Source organism: Ammodytes marinus (assembly GCF_949987685.1).
Source record: "Ammodytes marinus genome assembly, chromosome: 22".
Classification (NCBI taxonomy): Eukaryota; Metazoa; Chordata; class Actinopteri; order Uranoscopiformes; family Ammodytidae; genus Ammodytes; species Ammodytes marinus.
In genome coordinates, this window is record NC_137226.1 from 20,982,310 (window position 1) to 20,995,949 (window position 13,640).

At 40.6% G+C, this 13,640-nt stretch overlaps 1 protein-coding gene across 1 annotated transcript in view; it reads right to left on the reverse strand.

Moving 5' to 3' along the window:
* arhgef39 (Rho guanine nucleotide exchange factor (GEF) 39) overlaps positions 1–13,640 on the reverse strand; it is a 64,431-nt gene that overhangs the window by 36,673 nt on the left and 14,118 nt on the right. Inside the window, exon 5 of the mRNA XM_080050937.1 lies at positions 13,278–13,396. Within this exon, the coding sequence (XP_079907063.1) occupies positions 13,278–13,396 (119 nt within the window). The remainder of the gene's footprint in view (positions 1–13,277; positions 13,397–13,640) is intronic.

The following is a 13,640-nucleotide window of genomic DNA, read 5'->3' on the forward strand; positions in this document are numbered from 1 at the left end:
CAAATATATATATATACATTTATTTATTTAAGATTATTTAAAAAAATATCAATATGCTTCATTATTTTTATACAGCTTGTATTAAAGTCAGTGTTCAAACAGGAACATGATCCTGTATCATTACGTTTTGCGTCCCGAGGAATTGGGAAATTATCATGAAGAAAGAGGATGTTGTTTTTTGTGGCAAAACTACTTTGTCCTCTTCTTGTCACAAAGTCAATACAAGTAGCCTATGGGTCTCAAAGGTTTATCGCACGGATGGTTTTTTTCCTCTACAAAAACAATTTCCATGCTAACTATTAACTAGCTAATACAATACACCAGGAGTCAGTGGACGAACAGAGAAAGATCAAGAAGGATTTCCCAATATGACACTGCAGACATCTCCCTCCATACAAAGGCCTGCTATCTACTGAAGTTTTTTTTCTAAGATAGTAACAACAACTAAACGATCTCCACGACAACTGAGCACCTCCATCAGCTTGAGCAGGGCCAGGAGGCGTGGCCTTAAACTTGGCCTCAAACTAACTTGGTCAAGTGTGTGTGTGGGCTTGTCTTTACAGGAGCTGAACAACAGAAGCGTAGGTTAGCACTGTGGGTGGAGGAGGAGGGAAAGGAGGGGGGCATTGTTCCATGTAGTCGATTACTCATCGGAAGTCAAACAAGCTCCAATTAAAAATCCTTCAATTAAGAGACACTTAAAAAGAGAAATAATTCCACTTCTTTCTTTCCTTGTCTCGTCTTGTAATAACAAATACATTACAGGCATTATTAGCAGTGGGCGCCCCGGTTCTTAATAAGGAGTGGAGACAAAAAAAATCTAATTAAAGCGGCTGTGTAACAAAAAGGGGAACACTCTAATGAGCATTATTACAGCACGTTTCAAATAATGTAAACGCAACTCGCTCGTTTAGCTGCCCTGTCCTGCTTATTAGCAGCAAAGCAAAGAAAAGATAATGAGACAATAACCTAATCCAGAGCCATATTTATAGCAGTTCAGATATTCTAATGAAGAATACAGCTTTGGAAAACACACGCTGGTGAAGGGATGCGACCGGGCACAGCAGCGGGAGGTTCTAATTCCTTTTAGAATATGCAGATGATATGCAGGCTTTTTTTCTAACTCTCTCTTTAGCAGGCACGTCAGGTCATTTGGGCTTTTGCACACATGTCAGTAAAGAAATAAAAAAAGAGATGAGGAGAAATATCTGTCTAATTATTTTGCTTCCCATACATGCATTAAGGATTCATATTTGTAATTAAGAGACAAGAGGCACTGGCAGCACTCCTGCATGGGTTACTGAACATGGGCAATGGGCTTGAGGGTAATTACTCAAAATTAATAGCTTTAAAAAGGAAAGGAATGCACATCCCTGGTAAATACAGAAGACTGGAAATACTTAATTGTCCAAACTGGAACAATTAAAATGTAATATGAAAGAATTTGAGGAGCTTCTTATCTTCTCTCTGAAAGGCTGACTAACAGGGATTTACTCAAAGAGAAGGGAAATCTGTAGAAAAGTGGACATTAGGAAAAACACTTTTCAATCAAACTTCAGAATAACTGGAGCTTTTATCTGGGTGTGCTGCTGCACGATTCAACTTGAGTCAGTGTGAGAAATGTGAATAGGGATGCCCTGTGAATCTTAAAGGGAAACTAAACCCCCCTAGTTTGGGCTGAACTGCCTCCTCCATGAAATTCAAAAAGTGCATCAACTTGGGCGGTGCTGGGAGGCAGGCTAAGACAGTAAAGGCACACCCAGATAACACAGTATTCTAACCCCTCCCTAACCATACCCTGACTGACTGTTGCCATGTCAGATTTTTACAAGCGGCTTTAAGCATCAACTAGAAGTTAATTAATTTACCCTTATTGTAAAATGTTACCAACCACCCACATCATGCTCAACTAGATCAGCCAATAGAAAGATGTGTATGCAGTACCCAGGTTCTAACCAGTAGAGGCAGTCTCTATGCAGATGTATAGGGGAGAGTGGCCTAAGTTGTGCGGTTGGGGAAGTGTGCCATCCCTTGTTTCTAGAAAACCATAGAAGAAATTGGAAATGTGACCACATATTTAAGAAGAGCCATCCATTTGACTCATCCTGTAAAGAAGGGAGAAACATGGAATAAGATATAAGCACATTTAAGCTCAAAAAACTGTTTTTTGCCTTTCAAAGTAAAATTTCCATGATCATGGTTTTTTGATTATTGTGTCTGAACAATTATATGTGACACGTTTGAAAACATTTGACACATGTTTTAGTGCTTTAGTATGCTACACTTTGTGTCTATATAGTTAGCACAATGTCAGCCCTAAACTGCTGCATCATGCCTATCATCCAAAATTCTGGGGTTGGGGTGATTTGTGCCAAAGGGCCTATGTGAGTTACAAGTAAGTAAGTAAAATATATTTATAAAAGCACATTTATGACAGTTTGCACTGTCCAAAGTGCTGTACATAGTGCATTCAGTAGATAAACAATGAAGGTAAAATAACAATAACTAAAATAAAACACATAAAGCCCATACATCCACAAATATAAACAAAGATAGTAGTGCAGAGGTAAGATAGTTAATGGGGAGGAAAAACCAGGGTGTAAAGATGGGTTTTGAGCCTTGATTTAAAGGCAGAAATGGAGGGGGAATCACATTAGTCAGGTGGCAGTCACAAGCACGGAGCAACTAGTGCGAAGTACATTTCTGAGAGTTGTGCCAGTGGCATGGCTGTATACGCTGGCCTCACTTTAAAATCACTTTGAGTAAAAAGTTGCACAACTTAGGCCACTCTCCCCTACCATACAATGTTGAATAAACATACTTTGTACTAAAATGTGGATTTGACAAGTTCACATTGAACTAATCATGATGAACTATCTCCGCCAACTTGTCACTTTAACAAACAGCACTTGAACACATAACCGTGTAACGTGACGTGATTTTTCTTTTCTGTGGCTGTGAGTTATGTGAGAATAAATCTTAATTTTATACTCTTGTGCTTTTTAAACTTATACACTTTTGTATGTTTAGTAACTTCACATTCATTCACCATTTGTAAGTGCACATAACAAAACTGTATATGCAGAGGCAGGCCGTTTCAGTAGATACTTTGCCCAAGGTCAGGGGAGAACTATTTGTGTGGGATGAGCCAGTACATGACAACCGGCCTAGCAACGACCCCGCACCCTTCACCTCTCTTATGAGCAGGGTAGTGTAAACCATGAAATGTATCTTATGAAGACCAGCAAGAAGAAGACGTCATCGGGAAGCCAAGCCTAACATCTACGGCCAGCCTCTAACACATAGTCAACCAATCAGAAATAATGTATTTGTTTCCATATAACACTATGTCCCACCATTTTGTCTTCAGTCTTACTGGGGACGATTTTTGAGAACCAGTAAGCTCCATGTAGGCCTACATGTTTCTGCTCACTCAATTTAGATAATAAACCTTTAAGCTTTGAAATAAATCTTCTACTTGTTTTTCCTTCTTCAACTCTGGTTAAAAGAACATGAAATATTTTTTTAACAGTTACTCGTGGGTGTCTTAACCCATTGATGACGGCTGCTGCGCGACGCTACATTGTATCTCCTGCCGGCTGCTGCGTAGTGCAGCATTGTTACTTTAACTAATTTTCATAACGTGCGCAGCATAGAATGCACCGTCATTGGTTCAAATACACATGAGGTGGGTTTTGTTGATTTTTTTAAGACCACGTCACCACCCAAATGTTGTGTGGTTTGCCGAAAATCACGTCAAAAATAATAATAATAATAATTCAATGATAATTCATACTATTTGTTCAGAAAACCCTCAGGCATTAAGGACATGCATCCTAGATTGCCATAGTCATCAACGGGTTAACAGCGCTGCCCTTTCTTTAGGTTCTTTATTTGACAAATGAAGGGTTACATCACTCCCAGGAGTTGTTATCCGTCAGCTTCTTGGCCCGAACTGTAGTTGGGAGTGCGCTGGTCTCTAATGCCTTGTTTCCACCGAGTAGAGCGGGTTGGGTCAGAGCGGGTTGGGTCAGAGCGGTTCCGTCCGGTTATTTTGGCTTTCCATTTGCCAAAAGTTGGGTAGGGTACAGATATAAGCGAGCCTAACCGTTCTAAGCCGCTCCCATTTTCGGTACTCCTCAGTTGAAACTGTGCCGAAAAGGTGGAACTCCACACTGTTGTCCGTTGATTGGTCGAAAGAATCATTTCCGCCGTGTGTAGTCACCTCGGCAAGAGTGAAGAGAGTTTTGTGTTTTGGCGAAAAATGTGAGCGCAGCACTGTTTATTGTGTGGTGTTTTTCCCCGTCATTAAATTAATCAGTTGGTTACACTGTCTCCCACTGCTGCAATGTCACGTAGCTGCCGCAGCCAGCGCTGTTCGCTGTTGACTTGCACCGAGCCGTCTCTGTGCATTTACAGGCGTAATACGCTCACAAAACGGGGGGAATAAAAAAAGAAGAGGTTGGTTTGACCAAGCAAAAAGGAAAGACCTCTGGCTTGACCACAGTTGTTCCACAGCCCAATAGTTTGACCCATATTCTGGCGGCGGCTATCGCAGTAGAGCCTAAACCCCGCCCTACCAGTTAGGGTAGGGTCGGCGGTGGAAACACCACCGAGATTCTTAAAAGCGAGCTGTCCCGCTCTGAGCCGCTCTACTCGGTGGAAACGAGGCATAAGCAAGTGTCCTTGTTTTGGCTTGTCTAGGCAAACTAGCTTTAGCTGCCTGATCAACTTTGCAGAGGAATGAAGTAACAAGACATGTGGTGGCACTAATGTATTTCATTTGATGTGACTGTAGGGTAGACTTAAACTCGGTGCATGAGGCACTTTAATGATGCCAAATAACAACAAAAACAAATGTAGCATGGGCCGCACAACGATACCAATCACACTGACTAATACATTTTATTTGAATTTTTAATTTTAAAAAAAAGTGGAATAACAGTTTTATCTACCTGGGCAGGTCTTAATCTACCTGACACATGACACACCTCTACACACTGCTGGCAGTGAGATACCAATCAAGGCAATGAAGCGTTGACGGAATCATAATTATGCCGATTGTATAAAAACTTTGATTTGCGTGAAATACGTAGGGCCCTATGATTTCCGTGATAACGAAAACGCGGACGGAATCGGGCATTAAAAACGGAATCTACTGTTAACACGGAATGTCACGAAATTTGCCATTATTTTGGTGAAATTCAGTTTCCAAGGCAAAGGGATACAACACGGTTGAAATTAAAGCAGAACTAGGGAGGAATTTTGGTTTGGCGACATTGTTACTAGAATTATTTCATCAAACTACCCAAGTGTTTGAATAATTGAAACTGAGTCAGGCCTTCTTGGAAGCAGGTGAATTTACTTGCAAACAGCATGCAAGGGTCAAACAACATGTATCACAAATGGGCTTACATGATTGAATACATCGAATGAACAGTGTACAGAGATTATATGCAAGAGAAGGTGGTGTGTGCGCAAACACATACTAGGTTTGTGTGTCCAGCCCGTTTTGCTGGCGAAAGCAGAAATGTTTTTAATTAGGCAGATAACAGGATATGGGAAATTTAGGGAGTCTTTTCTTACTGTGCACATGAATGCGTCATACCTCTGTATGTGCCAAAATCTTATTAGGCAGTTTCTTCTTCAAGGCTAAACAACAACTTGTAGCAAAACTGGGACAAAGTTCAACAGCCAGAAAGCATGTATTGTGCATTAAAATATTATACAATAAAGCAAATTAAATTCTGTTAACAGACATCTAAAGACCAAAATACTGCCGTGAAAAGTAGAGCCTGGCTGCAGTAGGGGAGAACGGGGTAATTTGTCACACGGGTTGGTTGTCACAATCGTTATATCTCGAAACCAGAAGGCGCTGTCTATGAAATTTTGGTATGTAAATATCCAGAATTGGAATCAGAGGTCACCTACATAGTCTTCCTTGGAGTTAGACAGCTGAAATGGAGGTGAGACGCCTGTTTGTGTTTTTCATGTCAAATTGAAAATATTTAGCTCCTCAGTATTTTTCTTCTAGGCTTTTACACAATGGGTTTATAACAAAACACTTGTTACCCATACAAAGTGTGAAGGGTAAACTATATTTTAGATTGTGGTTAGCAAGCTAATTAGTTGTCAGATGGTTGTTGGCCTTGATGCTAGCAAGAAATTCAAGTTGGGGTTGGTCGTCACATTTTTTGGGGGGTTGGTTGTCACATGTTATCTCAAGGCTGCAGCCAGAAAAGGAACCCAATAACGAAAGAAATTGTCAAGATGTATCCTCACTGACACCCCAGAGAAGGAAAAAATAGAGCAGGAAAAGGCAGCTAGCATGCAAAAGAAAAAAGGGCAACAAAATCAAAACAACCCAGTGCATCCCAAACTAGACCAGCTGCCAAGGCTACAGTAAGTTATGTAGGCCTATTTGTCAACTTGACAATGCAATTAAACTTTCAAATTTAGTTCTACCTTCTTGCCTTCTTTTTAAGATTATTCCCATTAAGATAACATTGTGACAAACAACCCCATAGTGTTTGACAACCGACCCCTTGATGGGGTTGGTTGTCACAATGTGTAAGGGTGTCTTTGATGATTAATTTCTTCTTTATTACAATAAGATAGAAAAAGTGAGGGGTACATATTTCAAGCCAACACCTTAAGCTTCAATTTAATGTAGGAATGACTATTGAAAGATGTTTAGGTGATAAGCAATTCTCATTAGAGTAAAAAGTGTGCCTACTTACCCCGTTCTCCCTACCGGTAATGTAACACACGGCGCCAAACCCCTTTAACAAATCTGTCTATTCAATGTTTACTCACTAATTTATCCATAAACGTAACTCTGGCATGTACATAACTTAATTTATTGTTAATAATATGGTCTGTTTATATAGCCTGGAAATCCAGACCCTGATATCTTGAACGATAGAGGGTCTGGCCACGATCAATAGTAATTTCCAACTCAAGGGGCGGCTCCTACTCGTGCATTTCAAATGCCACTGCACGCAGTTGGATAGCACTACAACCAATCAGAGCGATGCACAAGGTGACGTAAGCCCCTTTCGTTTAGCGAACAGCTGTTAAACTGTTAAATTAAACGTTTGCCGTTGTTGGTCGGCAAAACAGAACATTCCACTTACTTGCTAATGAAAGATTTGAGTGCTGTCTTCCAAATTGTTAAGGGTGGAGGCCAAAGCAGTCTCAAACTCACACAACATATCCGCAGCCATCTTTGATGTTTACTATCACGGCTTTGAACGTCGCATGCACGTCACTGTCGTCATCCGGTTACGTCCTCCCCAGAGTACCATATAAAGGGCTCTGGCGCGCCCATATTAGATAGAACCAATTGAAACCATAGCCAGATTTCTGGTTTTCTTGATAAAGCTTAAACGGAGCGTGTCCAGACCAACACGCGCAGCAAATTTAATTTGCCAGCGCCTAGTGGCAGGTCTGGGAATGCCAGGCTACTGTTTATACATTCAACATGATTAAAGCATCTAAAAGCACGTAATCATGTTAAACGTTTACTGTTTTGAAGAGTATTAATGCAACTCGCTCCCGCAGATACACAGCACAGGGAAGTCTTATATTCAGCCATTGCTAAAGGGAGTGTTGTAGTATTATGGAACGGCTGCTGCGGTATAAATTCCAGTCTCAACAATGTTTCCTTATAAGCAATTATAACTCTAGCGTCTACAGCCCGTTGTTTTCATGTAGTGTAACTTGTGTTTATGTGTTACATTATTCAGCTGTTGCCGTGATGTCGGCTAACGCTGATGCTAATGTTAACTAGCTCTCCGTCGCACAACAGACTGTAGGTTGGTGTTGCAGCCTGGTTGCAGCCCGCTGTTGAGTGAAGCACTGTCCCACATGTAAAAGCCATAGACCTATAAAGCCTGTCCAATATTCACTCTAGTCCTGTTTCTTGAAAAGTTTAGAAGGACTTTATTATTTATGCAAAAAAAATGTTTTAATGTTTTACTTGAAGGACAAAATGAATGGCTTTATTTTCCGTTATACCCAACAAATCTGTTTTTTCGTTTTACAGTCATGTAGCCTAGTTGTTTTCATTTGAAGCACTAAAAACAGTGCAATGTTGTTATTTATTTTATATGTAGTCTAGACTCTTATATCTGATTAAATAGTTTGAATATTATTTGTTCACATTAATTAGACACTCGTTCTGATGATTAAATGAGTATTAATTGTCAAAAAACGGAAGTCATGAGATTAAAACGGAAAAAAACTGAATTTGTGAAAAAATTTAACGGAATCTGGGAAAAAATAAAACAGATTTCATAGGGCCCTAAACGTCTACACACCACACTGTTTACATTCACCCTTATTAATGGCAACACAGAGGAGAATTTCCAAAGACCAAGCGGTACAATTCAGTTAATTTTAGTTACGAATACATTCCCTTAAGCGTCCTTGGGTTTCTTGAAAGGAGCTATATAAAACCAAGATATTATTATTAAATGTTTCTTTGCACCATTAATGTTGGGCTGATTTTTGTAGTTGGACTGTCTTTTTCTACATCGGAAAGAAAAAGCAGACACGTTTGATTTGGGGAAAAAACTCAATCCCCCAACCCAAAATATGTCAAGCATCAGCCCACCCTGGTGAAATTGACAAAACTGACTGAAGTTCAGCCCCTGGAATAATAACTGTTTAAAGTGTGTTTGGGTCACTTGATTATGAACAGCTCATATTCAAATGTTTCAATGAAAACCCTCTTCTCAACTGTGAAGTGTGGTCTCAATGTACGATTAGCAACAAAACACTTTCTCACACCATCACAGAGGCAGGAACCCCGGCTTACTTGGCAATGACCTACCGGGTCAACTGACAGACAATGACAAGACAAATTATTAACTGAAATACAACTGGGTACCCGTGGACCACAGCTTTACAACATTCTAACAAAAGAAAATTAATCAATTTCTGACCTTGTGTTGGAGAACCTCACTGTGTTCAGCTGTTGGAGATGATGGAACTACATGAGCGCATAAAGCAGTCAATTTGGAATCCCACCTTGACAAATGAAAGATAAAATCGAGAATGGCCAGTACAGCACACAGCCACACACTTTGTGAATGCCTAGCAAATATATGACAATGACCCCTGCCAACCTCTGAGAGTTGTACAGCCTTTTTACATAGAGCATGGCGGTATGAGGAGCCAATCCACTTGGCCATTCTCTTGTTATACTAGAGAAGATATATCCGAAAGGCCTTCAATTGCATGTCTATTATCGACACAAACACGGTTAATACAGGCAGAGTGGGGCTGCTATTCACTGCCACAATCAACTCCAGACTCCATCACTGTCATAATGGTGATCTCAGTGGGGAGGACGCTGATGACTGCTCCAGCCAGCTCTAGTGAATGCCACTTAATAAAAAGGCAATGATTTTATTCCTCCCCCAGCAGCAACATAAGTATCCACACTCCAAGCCTCATACTCGCCATCCATCATCCTTGAATGGTGATAAGTGACAACAATTTCCTGCTATTTCCAGCCACGGAGCCATGTGCAAGGTAAGGCGCCAGCCATAGATGATTATCTACTAGCCATGCCACTTAAAATCATCACACAATTAGACACATCCCTGGAGTCTGCCGCGTTTCACTGAGAACGACAGACGAATCAATGATGATGATGGGAACTGCAGAGAAAAAAAAAATTGCGGCGTGAGAGAGGGCTGAGCTGGAGAGAATGGAGCCGACTGATAATGTGTCAGTCAAATACAACAGTAGTCAATCTACTCATATGAAAGAGGGAGAGGATTCTCATTTCCCATATTGGTCGGATACACAGTAAACAGGCCACCCACTTTTATGAAGAACATATTTCAAGGACATTTATGTTGCCCTATAGACTAATACATACTAGTCTGTGGGTATGATGCGTTCAAACAGTGCAATGATCAGGTAAGCCTCTTATTATACAACATGGGATTATTCTTTTTCTTATTCCAATATGGATTTCCCATTTCTAGACCCATTCCTACACTTAACGCTAATTTGTATTCATTTTATATTTTACTAAACTGTTTTAATGTGGAATGGTCACTTTATGAATTTCATCCCAAATGAGGAAATCAATCTATACTCTTAAATTTTTTATTATATTTTTCTTTTTAATCTAAAATTATACAGAATAGTTTCTTGGCTGGCTTCTTCCTTCAGTGCTATTGTTAACAGTATACGTTGCCTTAAACCTTGAAGGTAGAGTCAGTGATTCTGGAGAGCGCTTGTTGTAAAATGGTATGTGTAAACCAAGCCCCAACCACAGCGAGTTCTGCCAGCATCCAATGCGGAAGTGACAGAAATTGCAGTGAACCAAGTGGCCACTAGGGCCAGGTTTCAAAACAGAGAAATCTCTCATTGACTCAATATGCCGTTTTCACAGCATTATTAAACCTACTTAAGGCCTGGTACAAAAAAAAAATTCTAGTCCGTATGTTTAGTTCATATCTCCATGACAACACTGAGGGGGGTGAATTTTTTTCTAGCAGGTTAATTTTTATTCTGTTGGAGGTTAAAATTAATGAATAATTAGCTAGCAACATTCCCGTTTAGTTTACAGAGCCTAGGCAGTGTATTAACACTGTTTTTTTTCCCGGCATGCACACAATACTGAGGTAGAAGATTTTGAGAGGTTATTCACTGATTTTGTCAAAAAGTGATAACAAACATTCCCCAGAATCACTGAGTAACTTTGTCGCTTGGCGGCTCCTTTGGACAAAAGCGGTAGTATTTTTACGACGCCCGCTGTTGCAAAGCTGTTTTCTAGCTCGTGCCAGCCGTGCAAGTGTCAACTGAGAAGGGGCGTAATATAGTGCATGTCCATGTGTTAAAAGTGTGAGGGCACAGACTCTTTTCGGCTCCGTGAGAGTGGTTAGTGACATGCAACTAATGCCAGTCAGTGACACACACACACACCTGATTGCAATGAGTTGATACAGCAGTGTCACCTATCTACTCTCACGGAGCTGAAAGATTACGTGTCCTCACAGATAGCGAATGAACGAGAGACGGCAGTTAGTATGGATCACGATGAGGTAACGTGTTTATGTTGTTGTAAATAATGACTATTTCCGATGAATAATGGTAATCTGATGATGGTGAAGCAAATCAAACTTTGTGTTAGTACCAACCGCTCATTCATTTAGGAGTAAACACTGCAGTCTAATTCGCTCCCGTGAAATTGTATAAACGTTGCTTGGCAACGCCCTCGCCCCACCCGTAGCCTATATCACTCTCCCTTTTAGCTTTTCTTCATTGAATTCCCTTTTTTTTCTTTGATGGTTCAGCCCCGTTATCAGTCATTATGACGACAAATAACTGTCTCAAACAAGGCTCCCGCTCCCCTTCCCTCACCTGGAGGGATAGGCTTCTCAAATCGCGTTGCTGCGCCACACTGAAATCTGCGACCAATACGGATATGTGACCATAGAGCCTGCACGAGCGAACCAAAAATCGGACTGGGTGTGCGACCAGACCAAAAGCAGTAATAAAAACTATATAAAAACGTCTTTCTTTGCACTGATTGTCTCGTTTGCTGTTAAAGGTAATTTATGATTATCAGAGGAAACATGAGGCTGTTTAAAAGATATTTGAATGTTACTCGTAGCTGCTTTAACCGTCAGTTGGGGTCATTTTGCCAAAGGTGTGCAGGCAGCTTTCTTTTTTTGCCAACTTGGAGAAATTGCAGCACTTAGAAATGTCTGATCTCTTCAACTCGAAATAGCAACTAGTAGAAGATTGATGTGAACATTTTTCCCATTTAGTGATACATAATTACAGGCCAAGCAAAATGACAAAAAAGTGGCCATATTTGCTAAATAATGTGTATATCAACAGAATAGATGCACTTTTACATGCCAGAGTACAGAGTAGTGCCGTTTCCCAGTATGTATAGTACATTTGCTTCTAGGATTGACATATCCCAAATACTAACCAGCATGTGGTGATCGGTGATGACCAAAGGCAACAGACATTGGACATCGGAGTGTGTCAGGTCCAGGCATTTTTTGATTGTACCAGCCATAGAGCCCAATCCATTTTCAATCCTTTTTCAATCCTTTCTGTTTGCCTTTGCTATGTCAGCTGCCAAAGACCCTGCTTTTATATATTAAAAAAATTAAAATAAAATGGTATTAGATCGGCACTTGCTATATTGGCGATACCCTTTGTGTTGTATCATACTGGGAGAGGTTGGATTGGTGCATCCCTATAATTCTCCAAGGCTGGGAAAAGCTCCAGTTCCACATTATCCCAGCAAGCATGGGAACAATGGAAAAATAAACTGAAGGAGATCCATTGTTGTAGAGGAGAAAAGGGAAGATAAATGAGATTACAGTAAAATGTCTCAGATGTTAAGGTGAGGGATCAGCTCATCTCAAAGACAACTTCTCTCTGTGATGATAGATGGACGGAACATCTCAAGCGCTCCACTGTACATCTGGAGGAATGTGAATATGAGAAGGGCCTAATTAAGATACACGCACGCAGCTTGATAAACCTCTGTCATGATATCTGTTTCATTGGAAAGCACGTTTCAGCCCATTTCTCTTGTTCCACTAATTAACGAGCAAGATCAAGACCGCATGAAATTACACAACAACCAAACAAAGAAACGTCTGCCTAGAGATCTTGACAGTTTCTGGACAGTCTGAGTGCTTAGGCAAAACATGAAATATTGATAATTACATTCGTCACAGAGACGTTGTGCAGTGCAGCAGGTGACTGGTGAAAGGAAAACAACAAAAACAGAACTCAAGCGTGAAATCTGTGACCCATCTACAGCAGTGCTATCAATGGAGCGGCATAACATCCACATACTGAGTGTGTATTTGGTGTTTCTCTAAAGTGAGTGAAAAACCCGGCACCACCATTCAAATCAATTGAGATTTGGCCATGACTCAACTCGACTCAGCTCAACTTGGTTTTGGTAGCAGCACGGGTCGTTTTCCACTGCAAATAGTACCACCTGAATGTGGGCGGGGTCGTCACACAAAGGGGCTGAAAGCCGACCGAGGAGCCGAGTAGCAAAGCAGAAATTACGAGCAGTTGTTGAATCATTAACTGAATCAACTGCAATGTTTATAGCAAAATGTATAAAGCACTGAACTTTCAGTCCTGCCACTGTTTATCGAGTTAGTATCCCATTTGGCACCTAACTCAAACCAACCCAAACTTTGGTGCAACGAAAGGTTTATGTAGCCAAAGGAAAAGATTAAGCACATTCAAACAGAGTGAAGAAATCTTACTGATCAATCCGCAGAATGGGTAGTTGAAGTAAGGCCTCCAGTTTAAGGTTGTTGAACTCTGGTCGGGCTTCTTGAAGTGCCTTAAAACGTCTGAAGGCCTTGCTTTTCTTCACCTGGATCTAAGAACACACAAAGAAATTGTGAAATAACTCCCTAGAGCACATACAGGCAGAATTTACAAGACACAACTTGATTCTTTGCAAAGTGGCATTTTCTGAGGTACGGTAAGGTTTTTCCTGGACTGTTCAAGTATTTCAGGATTAAAATAAGAACAAAATCTGTGATAAGCTAATGTCATGTTAAAATCACCCTCTCTGTCACTTCCAAACAGGGCGATATCCATTCAAACTCTGAATGCTCCTT